This window comes from Dermacentor silvarum, chromosome 7, assembly GCF_013339745.2.
Source record: "Dermacentor silvarum isolate Dsil-2018 chromosome 7, BIME_Dsil_1.4, whole genome shotgun sequence".
Taxonomy (NCBI): domain Eukaryota; kingdom Metazoa; phylum Arthropoda; class Arachnida; order Ixodida; family Ixodidae; genus Dermacentor; species Dermacentor silvarum.
In genome coordinates, this window is record NC_051160.1 from 26,877,608 (window position 1) to 26,896,672 (window position 19,065).

General features: G+C 44.8%; 1 protein-coding gene across 1 annotated transcript; it reads right to left on the bottom strand.

The window, feature by feature from the left end:
• LOC119457805 (uncharacterized) lies at window positions 1-19,024 on the bottom strand. The gene is made up of 17 exons (XM_037719536.2): window positions 18,552-19,024; window positions 18,290-18,447; window positions 17,455-17,525; window positions 16,060-16,217; window positions 15,166-15,257; window positions 14,953-15,059; window positions 14,233-14,335; window positions 11,131-11,217; window positions 9,547-9,637; window positions 9,400-9,451; window positions 7,993-8,102; window positions 7,131-7,321; window positions 6,135-6,226; window positions 5,047-5,188; window positions 3,794-3,877; window positions 3,160-3,269; window positions 1-852 (listed from the first exon to the last, which is right to left on the bottom strand). The coding sequence occupies exons 1-17, from the start codon at window positions 18,865-18,867 to the stop codon at window positions 807-809; spliced, it is 2,010 nt and encodes a 669-aa protein (XP_037575464.1). The 5' UTR covers window positions 18,868-19,024; the 3' UTR covers window positions 1-806.
• Between the last annotated feature and the right edge of the window lie 41 nt (window positions 19,025-19,065).

Below are 19,065 nucleotides of genomic sequence, written 5' to 3' on the forward strand. Positions count from 1 at the left end.
CACCAGGAGCAGAGCTTGGATCTTTTATTTGTAAAAATGTTTGGGAAGGTCAGCACAGACAAAATATATATATATATATAGATATACGTCGGTGTGCCAAGTAACTTGTTCAGTTGAAAACAAAGTCTCTCTTCAGACTAGATCTTTGTTGACAAAGAAACAAAAACAAACAAAAAAAGTTGTCACGAAGTCTTGAAAGAGACGGTGCCATTAGACAAAGCCACTGCCACCGCATTAAAAAAAAATACTGTTGTTCTTTGACTCTCTCCTGCATGGCAGCATTTTGTCATAAATACTCGCACATGGAAGTGTTTCAACCATAAAAACACTTTCCCAATGAGGAAAGCTTAAGAATACTATTTTTTGTTTGTTCTCGAACTGATATGTTAAAGGCATGCAGGCATGTTACACATTTCTTGCATAGCTGCCATCTAAAGAGATCATCTTGGCTGGCAACTTGGACCCGCATTGCACTTTGGCCCAGACGCGCGTTGGCAGCGCCAGTGGCCAACTGCGGAGAGAGGGCGTAGCCAAATCCACATCCACAGCGTCCATTACTCTAGCTTTGCGCATCCTTTCGCACACTCGCACTTTCGCTCAAACAACTCTGTGGAATGGTACTTCACACTGGAAAGTGTAAGAATCCCCCCCCCCTCCCATTTCCAGGTTAGGTATACAAAAACAACCATGCCTTGTGCACCTAGTACTACGTGCAAAAGATAAGAATTCGGTGAACAAGGTTTAAGTCCAGTAGTGGCACGCAGGCTTGATACGTCGAGGCTTGTCGGATGTTCGTGTGGCTTTCTTCAAAGACCAGCTATGTGAAGGTTGGCATCGAGCTGTTCCAAGTACCTGCGCACGAGAGAAACGGCAACGGTTGAATGACCGAACATGTTCTCGTGAATGGAAGGAAATTCGGCATTCCTGCGCAAGTTTCATCACCGTTCATTAAGGCGGGTTGTTCGCTATGCCGCTTTGCATTTTAGTAGATTTGATTCACTTTGTACATGCTAATTTGCGTGTCCAGCACATATTAGATTTATTCACTTTAAACACACTAATTCGTGCATTCTACAGAATTGTCGCATCTGTTGCTGGTCCAGACTTATGAAGTTGCAAAACTTGGTGCTTCAATTCTTTTAATTCATCAACAGTCGGCAAATTTGTATAAGAACATGGCTCGTGTGATTACTGAGAATTGCTTCATTTTGCGATAGCAATTAGAGTTAAACCTGCTTATAACGAACCTCCATATAACGAATTCCTGGATATAACGCAGTTTTTCTATTCCCCGCCGTTACTCCATAGAAGCACATGTATTTGAGACCTCTACGTAACGAAGTGGCAGTGGGAGACCCCCTCGAAATAACGAATTTTCCCCGCCGACAACGTAGAAATTTCGCCCCAAATTTTTTCATTTTTGCGCGAGCAGCAACCAGCAGCACTTTCTCCGCCGCGACAGAATGAGAAGCGGGGGTGTCGCGCTTGGCGCGCTCGAATTCACGGCGACTGCGAGGCGAGAGCGAGCGCACGTGTGCGTGCGTGCGCGAGGTGGACCTGCATCCCTCGACTCGGTGATCTTGCCACCGCGGGCGTGACCTTTCCCCCTCCCTTCATTCAAACCTGATCCCGCCGCTTGCTGCAGCTGGCCTAGCCCGCCAAGCCGGCACTCTCCTTTTCTAGTTGATGTTGCCGAAAAAATTAAGGCGCCCACGCCGCTTTGCCGATGGTCGCAGACAGCCATTCAAAGCGGCGCGCGGGCTTGGGATTGTTCTGCGCATGCTCTGAAGATAACCACCGACGACGCGCACGTGTTGAAAATCAAGGAGAAGCTTATGTTTATTAAAGAATGATAGTACCCTACCATGCATTAATTTCTCTATACCCTTTGAGAATACCGGTAGTATAGATATAGGGCGATAGTTATTATCCAAGTTTCGGCTGGTGCAGCGCAACCGGCGTAGCGTTACTGGCCGCAAACGACGCTGGCCCGCGCGCTGATAACGTCGGACTATAAACGGGCCTTACACGACGCTACGACGCCATCGGTAAGCGGTAAGAATCAATTAAATACGGTAAGCGTTTCTTTTTCGAACTTTCGTGCCGAACCTGCATATAATGAAATCTTCTTTATAACGAAGTTTTTCGGGAATTTGTCAATTTCGTTATATCCAGGTTTAACTGTATATGGACAGTCCAAGCAGATTTCTGCCGTCGGCGTCGCTGTCGCCGTAAGGTTCCGTATAGAGTCCAACGGCGATGAAATCGTCGCTGTGCGCCGTATAATGTATGTGCTAGTAAAAGTGCGCGAGGGACGTGCGATTTCACGGGGAGCGAACGCACGGCGGAGAGCACAACTTCTTCCGTCGCGCGAAAGGCCATGGGGGGACGGGAGGGAGGGAGGGGAGGCGACGTTCAGCTGCGACACCAAATGCGTATTTGTATAAAAACGTTGTGAGGCGAGAAGGTGGTAAAGACTTCCGACGCTGCTGGAAGAGTGTTTCGTTCTGATCTTGTCGAAAACCTCCGAGCCGCCCCCAGAGGCACTAACAACAGTCACTAACGTTGCGCGCGTTCGGCGAATGCAGGCAACGTTCGCCGAGCGTTGCTGGTGCTGCTGCATGTCCAAGTTTGTACAGCTGATAAAACTAATATCCTTACTCTGTATAGCTCTCTACTAATTTGCTATCGCAATTGATGCTTCGCCTTTCGGGTGAAACTGCGACATTTTTTATGAAACAAGTTTTAGCAACGTCTTCATTTCACATGCATTTGAATTCGGACATCACTGGTGGCCCCCAAGCTAAAAGCTTCCTCCGAATTATTGTTGCTTATGAACCTCCCATTAGCCTTAAGCAACCGAAGTGTAACAAAGTTCTCGGCAAAGGAAACTATAGTTGTGTGTACTGCAGCAGCATCAAGCTTGTGTCAGCCAGCCTAATGATGAAAGCCAGCCACGTGTTACAGAGAAGTCAAGGGCTGACACACTGTTTCCATTCAGTAGGCGTAGCGTGGAGGGTGATAGACACCGGAGGAATGCATCTTCTTCCAGTTACCTTTTTTTCTAGTTGGCTAATGACACAACGCATAGCTTTAGAAGTGCTGCACAGATTTGGCGAGATAGGGTACAAAAAACCAACTATGCAAAAACTAACTTACCTTGAATTCCACTGCTCCACTCTCGCCCTCAGTATGCTCGGTCCGAATAAACTTGCGAGCTGATTTAAGCACTGACTCGCCGCGCTGGACGTCAGAGCATTCTCGCAGTTCTGTGCAGACACATCAGAGAAGGTGCTCAGTTACACGCCAGAACACAGGGCGTTTCAGCTAAATCGTGCGAAGCCTTAGAGAAATACACATGCGCATCACAAAAATGCAACAACCTAAGTATTGTTTACTCTCCCTGTGAGCAACTCGAAGTATCTTTTTTTACTCCATTAATTAAACCAACTTTTAAAGTATCGGTATAAACGCAACATCCTCAATAGTGAAGTTGTGGAGCTTATTGACAAACATCCAAATAATTTTTTTTTTTTCAGAAATAGCTGCTGTGGTTCTAGTTTTTCCAGGTTACAAAAAAAGTGCACACAATTTGAAAAAGTACCACAACACTAGGCACTCGTGTGCACCTGCATTAGTGCCTTCAAACATGCTAACCACAAATAATATATATAAATTTTTATGTGGTGCCTGCCATAATCCATCCCCCTTATGGAGCCCTGGAGGTTATACGAAATAAATTTTAAAGATCAGCTCATTTTGAGACACAGGATTTTTACAAAAGCACACCTACCAGACTGTAGAAAATGGGCTCGAAGAAGAGTTCAATGTGCATCTTGAACACTCGCTTTCCCACGCCTTTCACCACGTTGGGGAGCTGTCGGAAGCAATGAGTACACAAAACCTGGTTTCAGAACTACTCGGCAGTCTAATACAGTATCGTACAGGTAGTACTTATCGTACAGGTAGTACACTGCCACATTAGATAGTATGTATGGAAAGTTTATTGTTACACCACCCTGCCAGTTTACAATTTCTTTTTTTTTTATTTCTGCTCGTTCCATTTGACCAAAACAGTGACCATCAGAAGGAAGTCTACAAGATAAAACTGCAGAAACAGAGATGTGTACTATCGACTCTGCTAATTACACCATTCAAGAGCAGGTCCACGCGAACACGATTATATCGCCATGCCTCACCACTTTTTACTTCCACATGGCGTACTATTTCACCCAGTGCCTTTAACTTGCCGTAATACACTTTAAACTAAATACTATATTGTATGCTTCAGAAGTGCCATAAGTTGGGCAAGTTGGTATGCATTGATACTCAAGAAAGTTCCAAGCAGTGCAAAAAGACGCTAAGGGCAGTGAAAACAGACCGTCAGCACTTGTCCGGTCTGTTTTCTCTGCCCTTTGAGTTCTTTCGTGCTGCTTGTAACTTTCTTAAATATGTAGGCTTCCTCTAAAACATGCATCTAGTGCCATGGCCACAATTCCTCATAGTTCATAGAAACACCTACACGAACAAATGCTTTGTGATATGTTCATCGGCAGTTTAGCAAGATACCACAAAATCCTGCATATCACCCAAAGAACATTTTAAGGTGGCGAAGGAAAAAGCAAGAACACCTCTAATATGATTAAAAAACACTTTTGCTTTTGGTCATTCTAAGGTCAAGAACCACTTAAAACACCTGAGATTTTAAGTACTAGAACATAATACGAGATGCAAAATCGACATCCGAGAATTCAGGTCAATACCTTGCATCACATACAAGGTTGCTTTAAAAGGCATAGCCAGAACGTTTGCAAGACTCTCCTTACATGCAGCCAACTTGTAACAGAATCGCATCGCAATAAGAATAGCCAAGAGGTGAACAAGACTTGCGTAATGCGTGTCAACAGTATTTTTCAACCTCCACACCTTCAGCATAATACCCCCCCCCCCCCCTTTCCCCGTTTCGTCTCCATTATTTTATGCTCAAAAAGGCTATATAGTAGTTTGCAGCAGTAAGTTGAATCCCAATCAAGGTTTAAGCCTCACCTGACTGCATAAAGTCTCCAGCAAAACCACGTGGTGCACGTAATGCCTGTGCCTCGATGCTTCCGAGAGAGCAGGCAGGAATTCGGCGACGCTCGTCGACACCTGCGATACCTGGGACAGCTCCGATATCAGGTGGATGCACCTAGCAGGTCCAAGAAATAGAGAAACGACAGCTGTTCTCACACGCAAACCTTACAAAAAAAAAAAAAAAAAAACGTCGTGAAGGTGCATACAATCGCACAGAAATGAAATGCAAGGAACGTTCCAACAAAAAAAAGTGCAGCTAACTAATGACATTCAACTGGTCACTTCAGAGTGCTCCGGCAGCTTCACAAAGGTTCCGTCAGACGGCAACTGAACCTTAGTGTTTGTGTAGGCGTGCTCCAGTGGCAATAATGAAGCCAGCGTATCTCTGTCCCTTTGGCTGCACCACTGAGGTAAGATGACATTTTGTTTACTTACGATGCCATAAAGCTGCACTTTCCACTTTGTTCATCGTTTCATGGTGCTCACTGCTGCCCAGTTCCGAGTTTCGGTGCGAGTGGGATGCATGTGCACTTTTTCTTTTTCTTCTATCCACATTTGATCTCTTGTTACACATTAAACCTGTAGTAGCGTGTCGACGTATCAATAAAATTTCTCTCACCAGCACGCATGTATTTTCACTACTGGTTGATACTACGGTTTCCTTGTGATACATTCTTGGAAAACACAAACTGTGTGCATCATGGGTGGGCTACTCAGTATGGATAATGTAAGATGGCAGTGCCTGTTCAAGAAGCTATTGCCCTAGGCTAGCAGTCTGGCATAACCCAGCACCAAGATTCTGAGCAGTTTAGCTCACAGGACCGAAACGAAAAACAAAGCATCTTTTTGTTCACTACTGTATATTGCAGTAAAGGGCAATAATAGATATAACGAAGTAAATTGTTGCTCTCCTTTTAACTTTGTTATAATGAGGTTTGAGTGTACGCTATTAAAACAAATTACTGTCTTTTTTTTCTTTTTCTTTTTTTTTTCAAGGTTGTGACACATTGTAATACCTTCTGGAACGAATTTATGCAATGTGCACCACTGCAAAAACATACCCATCAGCCAACTCCCAAGGTTCCGATGGTTTCCGGTAATTCCAGTCTGTAGGCAGCCCTGCCTTTGGAGTGAGATTTTCACAGGAAAAAGCCTGAAGAAAAAAAAAAAAGAAATAAAGAGGTTGTGGTTAATTGTTGCAGCCAGCTGTTTCTGCAAAGCACGAATTACTGTATGGTACAACATCAGCAAACTAAGCGTTCCATAAGGCGTCATACACATGTGGCAGTATATGTTAACCACACAACAATGGTATGCATCAAAGGGTAGAGCAACATGGCCATAATAACATCCACCATGCTGATACTAATACATTTATGTTATGTAAGCTGGGTTAAAACGCTTCCAAATATATAGACCTGTTTTACATTATAATTGCACTTTGATTTCAGTCCTCTTCATTATCATCTGGGAAGCAATTAAGTAAAGTATGTGTTAAGTATATAAAATCAAATGCTTGCAGAACTGTATGGAAGTGCTTTGATCAGATTCTTGACGTCAGCTTTCATGAAAATTGAGATTATCCAAAGTATGTAGACTGTTGTATCGCCACAGACGACGAAAAGCTCTTGTTAAGTGCGCTTCGAATACTGTAAACTGACACAGAAATACAAGATACAGCATCAACCTGCCAAGCTGCCAGATGATGTTACATCTTCGTCTGCGTGTTTGGGCAGAGAAAAACGTTTTTGACCACGACCAACACAAGAAAATGGTCACTTACTCCATGTACATGAAGATTGTGCTTTCAGCATCCAACAATGGTGTGTAAATAAAAATAAAAAAAAATTTTTTTCATCTTCGTAAAATACCCAGTCGGTGATAAGAACCAACTTGCACAGCGATTACATCCCTGACCTGCCGTCGGGTCTTGGGAGAATATATCAATCCTGAAGGTGGTGCACCAAAAACATGCCAGACAGACCGCAGGCACAAAGTGACTCATTGAGGCAAAGAATGCTGAAAGGCAAGGAATTAATGTTGTGCGCAGCACATACCGGCTGGTTAGTGTGCAGGGCGGGGTCATTGTCATGAATTTTTTTGATGACCTTGATGCTAGGCGTACCACTACTCCCACCGGAGCCCCAGCCCTGGATGTCCTTGTAGTGGATGCTCTCTGCTGGCTGCTTGGCCACACCGGCAAGACCCTCCGTGATTTTGGCCTTCACCACCTGAAAGGCTTCTTCACCTGCGGAGAGTGAGCACGTCACCAGTTTTAGAGCTAAGCCTCTCTCAAGACTGGTTAGGAGACCTCAAGAGAGCTGAGCAGACACGTGCGCGTGCGTGCGCGTTCAGCGCTGGTAGCAGGAGATGTGTGTTTGACAGATGTCGCGTGTCAAAAGAGCGAGCGAGATGTCTGGACCAGAAATTTGCGACGACCTGTTAATTTGCATCTGTTGCGAGCTTTCCAGGACAGACTAATGTAGAGTTTTGAATTGGATGTTGCATTACAATTGTGCATTCACACTATGCCACCTGCCATTGCAACTAGGCGTGTTAACACAACTGACCTTAAGTTCATCATGTATGCAGGTGGCGAGTGATGCACAAAACAAAGCAGTGGGCACTGATGTTTTTCACGACACGTCGCGGCTGTGCCAATGTGTACTTCAGACGAAGACCAAACTCTTGCACTGTTGCAAATTTGCTTTTAAGATTAACAACAACAGAAAGCGTTTTCTCTCAACACATGGTATCTTTCTAGCTAGCATGTCTTCCTCGTTACAACGTCGCTATCAGAGTGTTTGCATATGTCTCCTGGCTATAATGCTCCATTACCGTGATCTTGCAAAAAATGTGTTTAGAAGCAAGGTTGAAGCACTTAATTATAAGTGAGGTTAAGTAAGGTTAAGTACGCACCGTAAGCCCTGATGACATTGGCAAGAGCAGCCGCAGCCCCTTGCCGCACAGACGGTATGCAATCTTGGAGGTTGTTAAAGAACAAAGGGTAGACGGTCTTGAGGGATGCCCTGCAAGTGGAGAGATCTTAAAGAGGTGGTAGAATGCACAAAGGCATACCTCACACACGGGTCTCCAGTGGTCTCAACTTGTGCAGCGGGTGAAGCTGTTATTGATACACTGAAACCCCAAGATCTTCAGTGAAAGTCACTGTAACACACTCCTGTATTCTTAAAGGATCACCGAAATGACATTTTTGACTTGTCGCCTTTTTGGTATTAAAGGAAAGTCTGAACACTCTAAACCCTGGGAAAGATACTGGTATATGTCACAGCACCGTAAATAATTTGCTGTAATACTTCTTTCTACAAACCGCTTTTGGTCTTGGTACCGAGAGTAGATGCGTCATGATGTCATGATACGCTGGCTTGCTCTGTTCCTGCGATCCCTGCAGCTCCCACATGCGAGATTAGAAAGAGCTAGAAAGGCATGCAAGCACTCATTTTTTCTTTCTCCGTATCATGACGTCGCGATGATGTCAATGGTGCCAGATTGGGCGTTTTAAGACCCAATTTAAGAATCAAATTGAAATAACTTATGTTTCCCAACCTTTACAGTACTTGCAAAGTGCCATCCTCTTGTGTGAGAGAAACGTGCTATGGAGTTTCCACAGCTTCAAAAAATATGCATTGATACTGCTAGTCAGCAAACCTCCACTACACCTGTAAAGTCGATACACTCAAACATCGATATAACGAACCTCGATCTAACGAAATTTGCAATGTAACGAACTATTTTTATTTGCCCATCTTAGTTCTATTGAATTAATGAAACCTCGATATAACGAAATTCTCGATATAACAAAGTTTTTTGTTGCAAGTACAACTTCGTTATATCAAGGTTTGACTGTACCAACTTTTAGGTCACACTACCGACCTTGAACGTAAAGTGCCTTCAGTGCAGTGAGGCACAAGTATTTGCATTTCAAGCTTTCTTTCGACTAAGACAAACTGCAGTAGCCCCCCCCCCCCCCCCCCCCCGCTCATTACAGGCTATAACTTCGAAGAGTTGGAGTCTAACCTTCCATGAGCTGACAACAAAAAAGCAACAACCACTGCACCGACTCCTATGCCGGAGGCGTCAAAACGAGGTCACAAATTTTCTACTTCGATGACAAGCTTACTACATTAGGATAAAAAAAACTCGGCAAGTTGGTACTCAGTACTCAACTTGCGGTTCATATAGTGCTCAACAAAAACAGGGATCACAGTGTGTCTTCTGGACTTCCCTTTTCTGTTGTCTTTTTCATAAGCACTGCACAAACCGCAAGACAAGCTTACCAGTCTCCCTCAAAAGAAAAGCGCTTACTTGGACTCTTCAGGGTAGCACAGCATGAAGTTCCCGCAAGCAAGACAAGCGGCTGTAAACATGGCAAAAAAAAAATGATAATATAAGACTGTTGCAGAACAGGACATAGATGAACACATGAAAGACTGCTTCGTCAAGCATACATACCATCCCGAACTGCCCACGAAGGGTCTCGGAAGCAAACGAGGAGGGTTTGAAAGAGCCGGGATACGTGTGGCCTCACAGCATCGTGAGCTATCTGAAAGAAATTCAGAAGTGGAAGAATAGATGTTTTAAATTGCTATCTCCAAGAACTGCCATCTAGAGCCTTTAAAGGAGCTCAACACGGGCTCAGACTTCCTAGCGCGTCACCGATGCTCCTTTTTCTGCCGATGGCACCAAAACCAAAGCAAATCAAATTACGGGATTTAACGTCCCGAAACTGCAGGTTGGTTATGAAGGATAATGTGGTAGATCGTTCTGGTGTAATTTCAACCACCTGGGGTTCTTTAACATGCACCTAAATTTAGGTGCGCGCGCGTTTTTGCACAATGCAGCCATTAGGACCAGGCCTCGAACCCACAACCTTGTGCTCCAGCAGAATGCCATAGCCACAGTGGTGGGTTCACCAAAACCAACACCGTAAAGTCACAATAAGAGAGTGTTTATATTATAAAAACATGCACTGTCAACACCTTCGCAGCGAAATGAGTCGTAAGAGTTTAGCACACAGATCCTTCACCACTCAAGGAGGTAATTTGACAATCTTTCCATACAAAACGGTGACTTCAACAACAAAGGTTTTTTAACGCCTAGCATGTATTCTTGGACTACAAGTATTCAACTGTACCAGTTCTACACATTCCAGATTGCAACATCCATTGATTGACCTGGAATACTTGAAGACAGGTCAAATACTCCTAACCTCACATTAGTATTTGCTCTGATTGATTGACTGATTGATCAAGATTAATGTCCTAAAGAAGCACAAGAGTGATCAGGAGAGACGCTGTTGTTGGTGGCCTCAAGTAATTCTGAACACCCCGGGTTCCCTAACACACTTAAATCTAAGCCTGAGAGAGAATTTTTTTGCAAGCTGGCCCCACCAAAATGCAGCCTCGGTGGCCGGGAATCGAACCCTAGATCTTGTCTTCGGCAGCAGATCGCCACAGCCATTTAGCCACTGCAACGAGTACTAATAGTTCAGAACACACTTTTCACACGCTACTATCCTCATAGTCGCTGTTTTCTAAAGTGCTCTTATCCGAGGACATTTGCTGACCACCTGCTGACTTTATATCACTCACTCAATCAGTTGCATTTAAACAGAGTCCCAGATATTACGTGAATTTAAATGACAGTTACAGCTCAGAAAAAGGTGCAACGAGTAAATGTTGTATGTGGATATATACACTGTAGACGCACGTACATACTACCAATACATACATGCTATAATTGGCACCACCATGCCAGTTGGCTACCAGTCGGCTGCTAGGCAAGAGTGCATGTGCTCTGGGTCAACCAGCAAAGCCCATAGTGAATTTAGGACTAGCAGGTTCGAGAGAATAAAATAATTATCCGCCCCAATGCCATGTAGTCCATTAAGTTTCTCAGTTACACAACATGGTGGCAGCAGTGGGATCCAAACTCTCATCCACCAGGAGACTGGCGCCTCTAACTAAGGCGATGATGCTCACGAGCTGCAGTAGTACAATCACAACGCACACTCAGTGCTGATGCGGTGTACCGTACCTTGGAGGCAAGTTCCGCAATGCAAGCGCAGGCTGCCTCCCGAACAGCGTGATTATCAGCAGCTGCCTGAGATATATAATAGTCGACCTGCACGGCAGACAAAGAAAAAGTGTATGGAGATATGCAGAAAGGCAACAAAAAAAGGAAACAACAGCAGTGAATCAACTGCATACTGGGTGACATCAAACCAGCTCAGTCACAACAGTGTGAGAAGTGTTTCATCACACTAAGTGAAGTGCGACTAGATATGCATTATGACATTAGGCAGTACCATCAGTTGGCTGTGAAGCCATGAATTGTGCACATAATGCGTGTGTTCTGTTCTGGATGCTGGTTAAGGTTACCTCCGCACCTGGCAAGATAATTTATAACGTACAGAAGTCAAGACTGAAAGGCTCTATATGTGTCATAGGCAGTTCCTCACTGAAATTAACCCTTTCCCTACCGTAGACGAGCTGAGCTAGTCCACATGGTTTGTACCGCTCCCACCGAAGATGAGCTGGGCTTGTCCATGCTGAAACAAGCGCTTGCGCACTGCTGCTTTCAAGCTACCCTGATAAATTTTACTTAGTTCTCTTTGGCTTCAACAGATGGCGCAGTAAAAAAATAAAACCGCGCTCAAAGCTTGCATCTTGGCCGAAAAACGTTTCGATGCTGGCAACTGGGATTTAAAAATTGCATCCTCCTCTGTGCGTGCGCGTGCCTGCAACGGCTCCACTCCGGAAAAGAGGGGGAAAAAAGAAACGTTTGTTTGCGGACGTTTTGGCGGACACGGACAGTGAGGAAGTTCGGTTCTCCTCCGAGAGTGGCAGCGATGATACAGACCAGCATATCTTCTCGGAATCATAGGATTCTGACGACAGCGTCTCGACGTGTTGGCAGTGGACGCCGATAGATGTAAAGAACCCCCCACCGCCGCCTCCTAGGTTTGTTTTCACGGCCACGCCTGGCATAAAGGTACCCGTGACAGAGGTTAGAAACTGTGCGCGGTATTACTACAGAAAGTCAGACAATCTCCGCTGTGCAGTGCAGTGAAGCCAACCTTCTCCATATTTAAAAAAAATATATTTTCCGTGTATCTTACAAATAAAGTGCCTTTAGGGATATATTTTTGGTGTTTCAAGATACGTAGAATTAATCAGGCAACTATAAAAAAAATTGTATTTTCGTATTATTTCTGGCCAAAAATCTCGGCAGGGAAAGGGTTAAGGTTAGGTTAGCTACAGTGCTTCAAAAAAGCACAAGTCTGTTTATACTCAGTGTTCTGCTAATGTCAAGCAAACATTGTCAACAAAACATGTGACACAGAGCTTCCTATAAGTAAACTAACCTTTAAAGAAACACTGGAGGTAAACATCAAGCCTAGCTAGAGCAAGGAGAAATTGCGCCAGCAAAAATATCCTTGTAATTGTTCCACGCCAAGAGAAAGACTCAGTCCCATTGAAAATAACAAATGAATGCAGCATCTTTCTTCCTCATGTCTAATAGCCTGTTAAAGGGGCTCTCGAGCACTTTTTAAGCCACCGTCTCTCTGTTGCAGGTTGCTTAGACTGATAGGTGGAGATGCTTCTAGCATAGGTTAAAGCCACACCAACATCTAAATATTTAATATTTTATTCACGCAAGCAAATCACATCGCTGCCGATCGCATTATCCCCCAGTGGTCTTTGCCAGGTGCATTTGCACAGGAATCGATGCCACCACACTCGCGTCCGTGATTGGATAGAAACAAAGTTGCAATAACCACTGCACTGCAGCAAAAACGTGATAAATTAAGATTTGGGTTCATTTTTGTTCAATGTACTTTCTATAACACAAACAGACAAGGTCGTAAAAGAAAACAAAAAACACTGCAGCTACAAAATATGGCAGGGGCGCTGGTTGCTCTTTTGCCTCTGGCCATTCAGCATTGCTTTGTGTTACACAAGTGCACACACTAGTAGCTTCTCGCTTCATCACCTTGTTTAGCACGCGCAGTACATTCGTGGGCATTGTTCAGACGATGCAAGTTTCTCAACTCGGTGCGTTGTTGTTGGTGCACCTTTTTCTCTCGCGTTGCTTTGCCAAGCTGCCTGCACAGACTATGAAAGATACCTTGCGCTGTCCCATGATGCTTGACCGGTAGTAGCAGTCGTGCCTCTTAGTCATTATCGTTAGGAAAGCTCATTACTTACAGCGGCCTTCCCTTCAAAGATGTAAACAAGATGGCGTGGTGCGGCTCCACCTGGTTTGCTACCGTGGTAACGGTGCGATCGGCACAACGGAGTCCGTGAACAGAGAACAGGCACCCATGGAGTGCCAACTTTCATTACGAAAGGGCTTGGAGCTCTCACCATTGGCAGCGAGGGTTTACGTCAGTGGATGGGAGAAATGGGGATGGGAGACTGCGCAAAATTCGAGTTGAAGGCATGCACTTTTTTTTTTATTTCTTCTATCTTGAAATTTCTCGGATGGATAACTTTGAACTGCGTACCCTCATCGCTACCGTTCTTGTTGCATTTATCGCTCAAACCGCCAATCAATGCAACACGTGACCAAGACATGGTGGCTTTAAGAAGTGTTCGAGGGCCCCTTTAAAGCAAGCGCTCCAAGACTGCTAACACATAAACGTAGGAAACCGATATAGTGCCAACAATCTCAGAGGCCATGTTCTGCTACTATTGGCGACTCGTAACGTGGTACAGAGAGGACTCCCAGAACCACCTAATACTACCAATAAAGTGGCGCACAGAGCCAGTACAAGCAAGTTCCTCTGGAGGAATATTAAATAAAAAGTGGGTAAGGTGGTTTTTCTTTTTTTTTCTTTCCCATTTATAAATGTAGTGTAACTCGCTAATTACTGGCTACTGTCTCGATAAATTATAGCCATAATGACACATATCAGTGAGTGCCGATTCCACACTTCCCGGCGACGCTACCTCTCTCTTACATTTACTCTGTTTTCTCGCTTAGAAAAGCACTATTCTAAGCAACATTGGCACATTTCCTGTTTTAATTTTAAGACAGTAATTTATCAATTCAGCTCGCTTTATTATCTGCCTTTGGTGTCCTTTTAAAATGTACAATACGTAATAATTATCATACTGTGAACATGCAGCTTACCACGCAAGCAATGTGCCTCTGAACCAACTCCCTGCCTTCTGTTTTGGCAATGCGACGCCACGTCTCCTGGGAGTATATGCGCACCCCATCAGCAGTGTAGTATCTGAAAAGCAGGGTCAATTATGGCAACTGCAACTAAAGAAGAAAAAGAGGTGAAGTCATGTTTTCAACAAATGACTTCAAGCAATACTCGCGAATCTGGATGGTGCGACAAGTAGAACAATGTCTCACTGTAATGATGGTAGTACAGCCCATCTAATCAACACAACCAACAACTTTGCAGCATGCATACCGGGTGTTACCGTGAAGGTTGCTTGGAAAGAAATCTATGGAGATTGCAGAGGAGAGACAATGAGAACCTTTCTGCCAGGACATCACTCAGGACAGAATTCCGTACAATATTTGGCTGGTCGAGTTTTTGCTTACTCTTCTGAGTGGCATGTAATCCTTTAGGATTGGCTAACAAATAACTAGTACCAACATGGCACGATTAACAAGTGCCAAGCAGTCAGTGTCAGAACCTGATGGTGTCACAGTGAGCATGCACAGAGCTTTCAGGATGGTTTCACCCCCCCCCCCCCTCATCTTCTGGCTTTTGTGTCCTTTCTCACATACCAAAACAGAACCGACTGTAACACCAACCTATCTCCACTTCCAAATTATGGTCTATGAATCTAGGTTAACATTTCTCTTTTTCTGTGTTCCCCTGAAGACAGCTACCTGTTAAGGCACATCTGGGGCAGGAGATCAGGAAAGAAGAGCTCGCGTTCCCTCTCAGAGAAGGACAGCAAGAACTTTCTGGTCGCCTCTGATGCCGCCAGCCGAACCTGAAACGCCATCAGAACAGGTGCTGCAGTTGTTTTTTTTTCCCCTTTTCCCAATGGTTCCCTCTATCGAGATCAAAAAGCAGACAATGGGGAGCGCAATTCTCACCTGACTCCAGTTGTCGGCTAAACCAAGCGCAAGGCACTTGCTAATTCTTTTTCCGTACTGGTTCGCACCGAAGAGGCTTTTCGATCCGGATGCTGAAACAGTGAGCGACGTAAAGACTGTTCAACGCTTCGCTGTTGTCTGTCATGGCGGTTCCTCCCCGGTCAACATGTTTAATTCTGATGATCACCAACTATGTTGTTTTAACATCAAGGTGGCAGAAATAAAGTGCAGGGCTCGCAAAGTAACAACAATGAAAGCATGCATCGGCTAAGGCTGTCAGTTGGCCATCCTGAATTCCACTGTTTTGCACCCGCTTAGCTGAGAGCTTGGATGAGCATTTTTTTTTTTTTTTTACTCGTAAGAGATCGGCAAGATTCATTGCATTGTGCTGGAAGGGCTTAACTCGTCAGAAACCCATTCATTGGATGACAAGCTGAGAAGCAATTGATTAAATAGAGCAAGTTAGACCAATTTGCAGGAGATGCAATCGATTAGCAGTCTCAGTGTAAAGTTGGTGCACTCTGTCCTGGATTTGTTTTATGATGGAAACAACAAAAGCTGGTTACACACAGGGCTGACTTCACTGAACCATACTAGATGTGTTGAACGAATATTTGTGCATTTTAACAGCATTTTAATTTGTCTATGCCAGTTTGTTACAGCCAAGAGCGAGGAGACTATGGGTCAATCATTTTCAGGAACATCTGTTTCAGCAGATGTTGATCGGCTAAGCCAGCCAAGAGAACGCCTGTCACTTCCTGTGAGGAGATCGCGCCAGACGTCAGATCCCGCAACAGTGAAAGCATCCCTGAAAGTGATCGGCCGAGAATGCAGCCTCAGGTTTGACTGTTTAAACACGGATTATCAAAAAAACTTCGTCATGAGCGGCCATACCTGAACAACAGGTGACAAGTGAAGAGATGACACAAAACGTTGTTTCACGAACAAAGCGGCTGACATGTTGCACAGTTTTGCAGAGAAGTTCGAGGAGCGTGCTGTCAACGAACTCTTCAAAGCTCGCTCCACAGCCGTCGATAACAGATTGGAGGCACCTGAATCAGAGGCAGAAGCAAGTGGCATTCTCACAGGCCTCGTATTAAAGAGCATTGTTGTGTTTCTACAACACCGACACCACAGTGACAAGAAAGAGAAGCTGCATAAGCTGCACTAATTTTATCCGTTTTCTTTCCACATCTGTGCATCATATGTGTCGTACAAGCCAGTTATCAGTTACCAACAAAACCCTTTTGATGTCCTAGGGTGCAGAGTGGAATATGTTGACCGATGAGAGCAATCAATGCAACTGGACGACACTTATGATCAAAGAAATTTCGTATAAACACTTTGGGCAGTGCATTTTCGGAACATCTTGTTCATGACTAATAAAATGGTGATCACTTTCTCATTATTCTTAAGCACAGTTCACACAAATGCTTCTCTTAATTATCTCTTAATCAACACGCAAAAAAAAGGAAAAGAAAAACACGGCCAGGGGCTGAACAACGGAAGGCCAGCTATGGCCAGTGTGGCGGGCCTGTCCACCTGAATTATGATAGCCCAAAAAATTTATGAAAGTGAAAGCGATGGAAAAAAAAGGAGGCTTCTATGATGCAAGAAATGTCCACCGAGCCAACGTGTGAAGAAAGAAACGAAAAACAGCAGGTACCGAGGAGCAGTAAGAGAGAAAGCCTGGCAGCCAAAGGGTTAAAGGTACAGCGAACTCCAAAAGTTTACAAACCATGAGATCTGATAACAAGCTGAATGTCTCCATGTACTCAGAATGCAGCCTGGTATTCAAGGGATGTACTCTCGGACAATCACTTTCGGAGATATCACTTTCAGTGCCCACTGATTGGCTGGTTGAGCAAAACCATTGGAGCTGATTGGCTGGTTCAGCTAAAGCGCTTGAATCATCCGAGTCCTGCACTACATCACACAAAAGTGATACTATCGCTGCAAGGGATTGTCCGAGAACGCATACCCAAATTTCCAGCTCGTATTAGTATGTGCTAACAACATAATGTCCGGTTCTACTGAATACAGTTGCAAACTGCTTGGGAATTCACCATTTTATTAGATCCTGCGGTCCATGAACTTTTGTGGTTGACTGTACACATGAGACAATATGCCCTTACTGGGTTGCGACATCTTTATGCCAAACACATTACTATGATGCTCGTGACGTTTTTCCCCTTCGGCAATAACAAAATTAGGCACAGCTGATACAAGCCGTTTCTTAAACACCATAAGGCTATTGACAAATAGTTATGTTTAGCAAGCACTACTAACTTTATGCTTGTCTCCAGGTGCCTCCAGCCAACAGTGTTCAGCAGAACTTTCGCAGCGCTGGATCCATCATGCTGAACAAAACAGATACAGCACAGATTTAACATCAAATTCCAGGAAATGGTGGCAACCTCGCAATCAAATGGCACTCTCACAATCATTATCCTCAAAGCAACATGCAATACACGACACGAAAAAAAGAAAAAAAAAAAACAGTTGCTACACATATAAGTGAATTAATGCGCTAATGGATTTCACGACTCAATTTCTAACTGCAAACTTTCTCTGGATCGGAGCCGAACATATCTCACTCCTTCAGCATCCCGACAACCCCGTACGTCATTCCCCCCTCTTTAGTGCTGTTTTATCCTTTTTTTGATTATTTCCTTCTCTTCTAATGCAATATACGGGTGTCATACGGTTGTCACACGGTGCACGTTTGATCGCGATCAAGCCCGATCCGGATCGAATTTCTCGGTCGTGATTGGCTCATTTGCGCAAGCTGCGCGAGGGAGCCAATCGCGATCAAGCCCGATCCCAATCGAATTTCTCGGTCGTAATTGGCTCCTTTGCGCAAGCTGCGCGGGGGAGCCAATAGCTGTCGAGAATGTCGATCCGGATCGGGCTTGATCGCGATCAAAAGTGGTCGAGCCTTCATTTTATGAGTTTTTATATTTGTACCTTGACCGTCCTGCTTGGGCCACAAAGGCCGCAGTAAATGCTGTAAATAAATTAAAGCTGGGTTTTGTATGCGTAGACAGTTTCGGTTCGTAGCAACTGTCTAGACATATTAATAGCTTATTTTTGTTCTTTTGCAGGTGGAGATAAATGTGCTTACAGAGGACATGCTGGATTCGGTCTTCACATCCTCCTGAACGCTACCGGACTCCGACGGGTCTTTATCCAAGTAGGTTTCGATCAGGTGCATCAGGTCCTTGTGATATTTCGCGTACAGCTTGACGCCGTCAACGGCGCAGAGGGTGCCCAATACATGACCTAGATACAACGTTACGAAAGCATGGTGTTAAACGACGGCTCGCGCATTATAAAAGTCGAGCAGGCACGAAATGTGCGCGGGACCGCCGACAACCGAAACTTACCGGCCTCCAACCGCACGTTAACGTTGGGGTCCGCCACCAGCGAAATGCAAATACGAGCGACGCTTTCGTGGAACAGCTCGTTGCTGGGCCGCTGCGCGGAGCGTCGATGTTCCACGATCGCCTTGGCGCCCAGAAGGGCGCCTATCTTCGATTCCCAATTGAATTTGTCGCTCTCCAGCTTAGCGAGCACGGCCGCTTCGAAGACGCTGACATCGCCGCCTTGCGCAGTTGTCAAATACCTCTGCGCCTCTTGGTAGCCTCTGTCCCGTTCCAGCGAAGTCGGGCTGCACAGCAGTTTCAGCGTTTCGACTGACATCTTGTAGCACCAGGGTCAAGGCGAGAGCACTGCGGTTCACTTTTTCCGCGTTTCAACACGTTTCAAGCACCTCAGCTGTTCAAAACTGCGGACCGAGAAGTCATACCAGACAGCTCTTGCCAGCAGCTACGATAACGCATACTGCGAGATCCGTGCACCCGCGTACGACACTACGGCCTACGGCATGCAAGAAATATA

Coding starts and splice junctions, on each gene's coding strand:
- LOC119457805 (XM_037719536.2), bottom strand. CDS start 18,867: ATGTCAGTCGAAACGCTGAAACTGCTGTGCAGCCCGACTTCGCTGGAA. Junction 14,336..14,952: donor CCCCAGATGTGCCTTAACAG/GTAGCTGTCTTC, acceptor CCTGCTTTTCAG/ATACTACACTGCTGATGGGG. Junction 7,322..7,992: donor CAATGTCATCAGGGCTTACG/GTGCGTACTTAA, acceptor CACTCTCCGCAG/GTGAAGAAGCCTTTCAGGTG.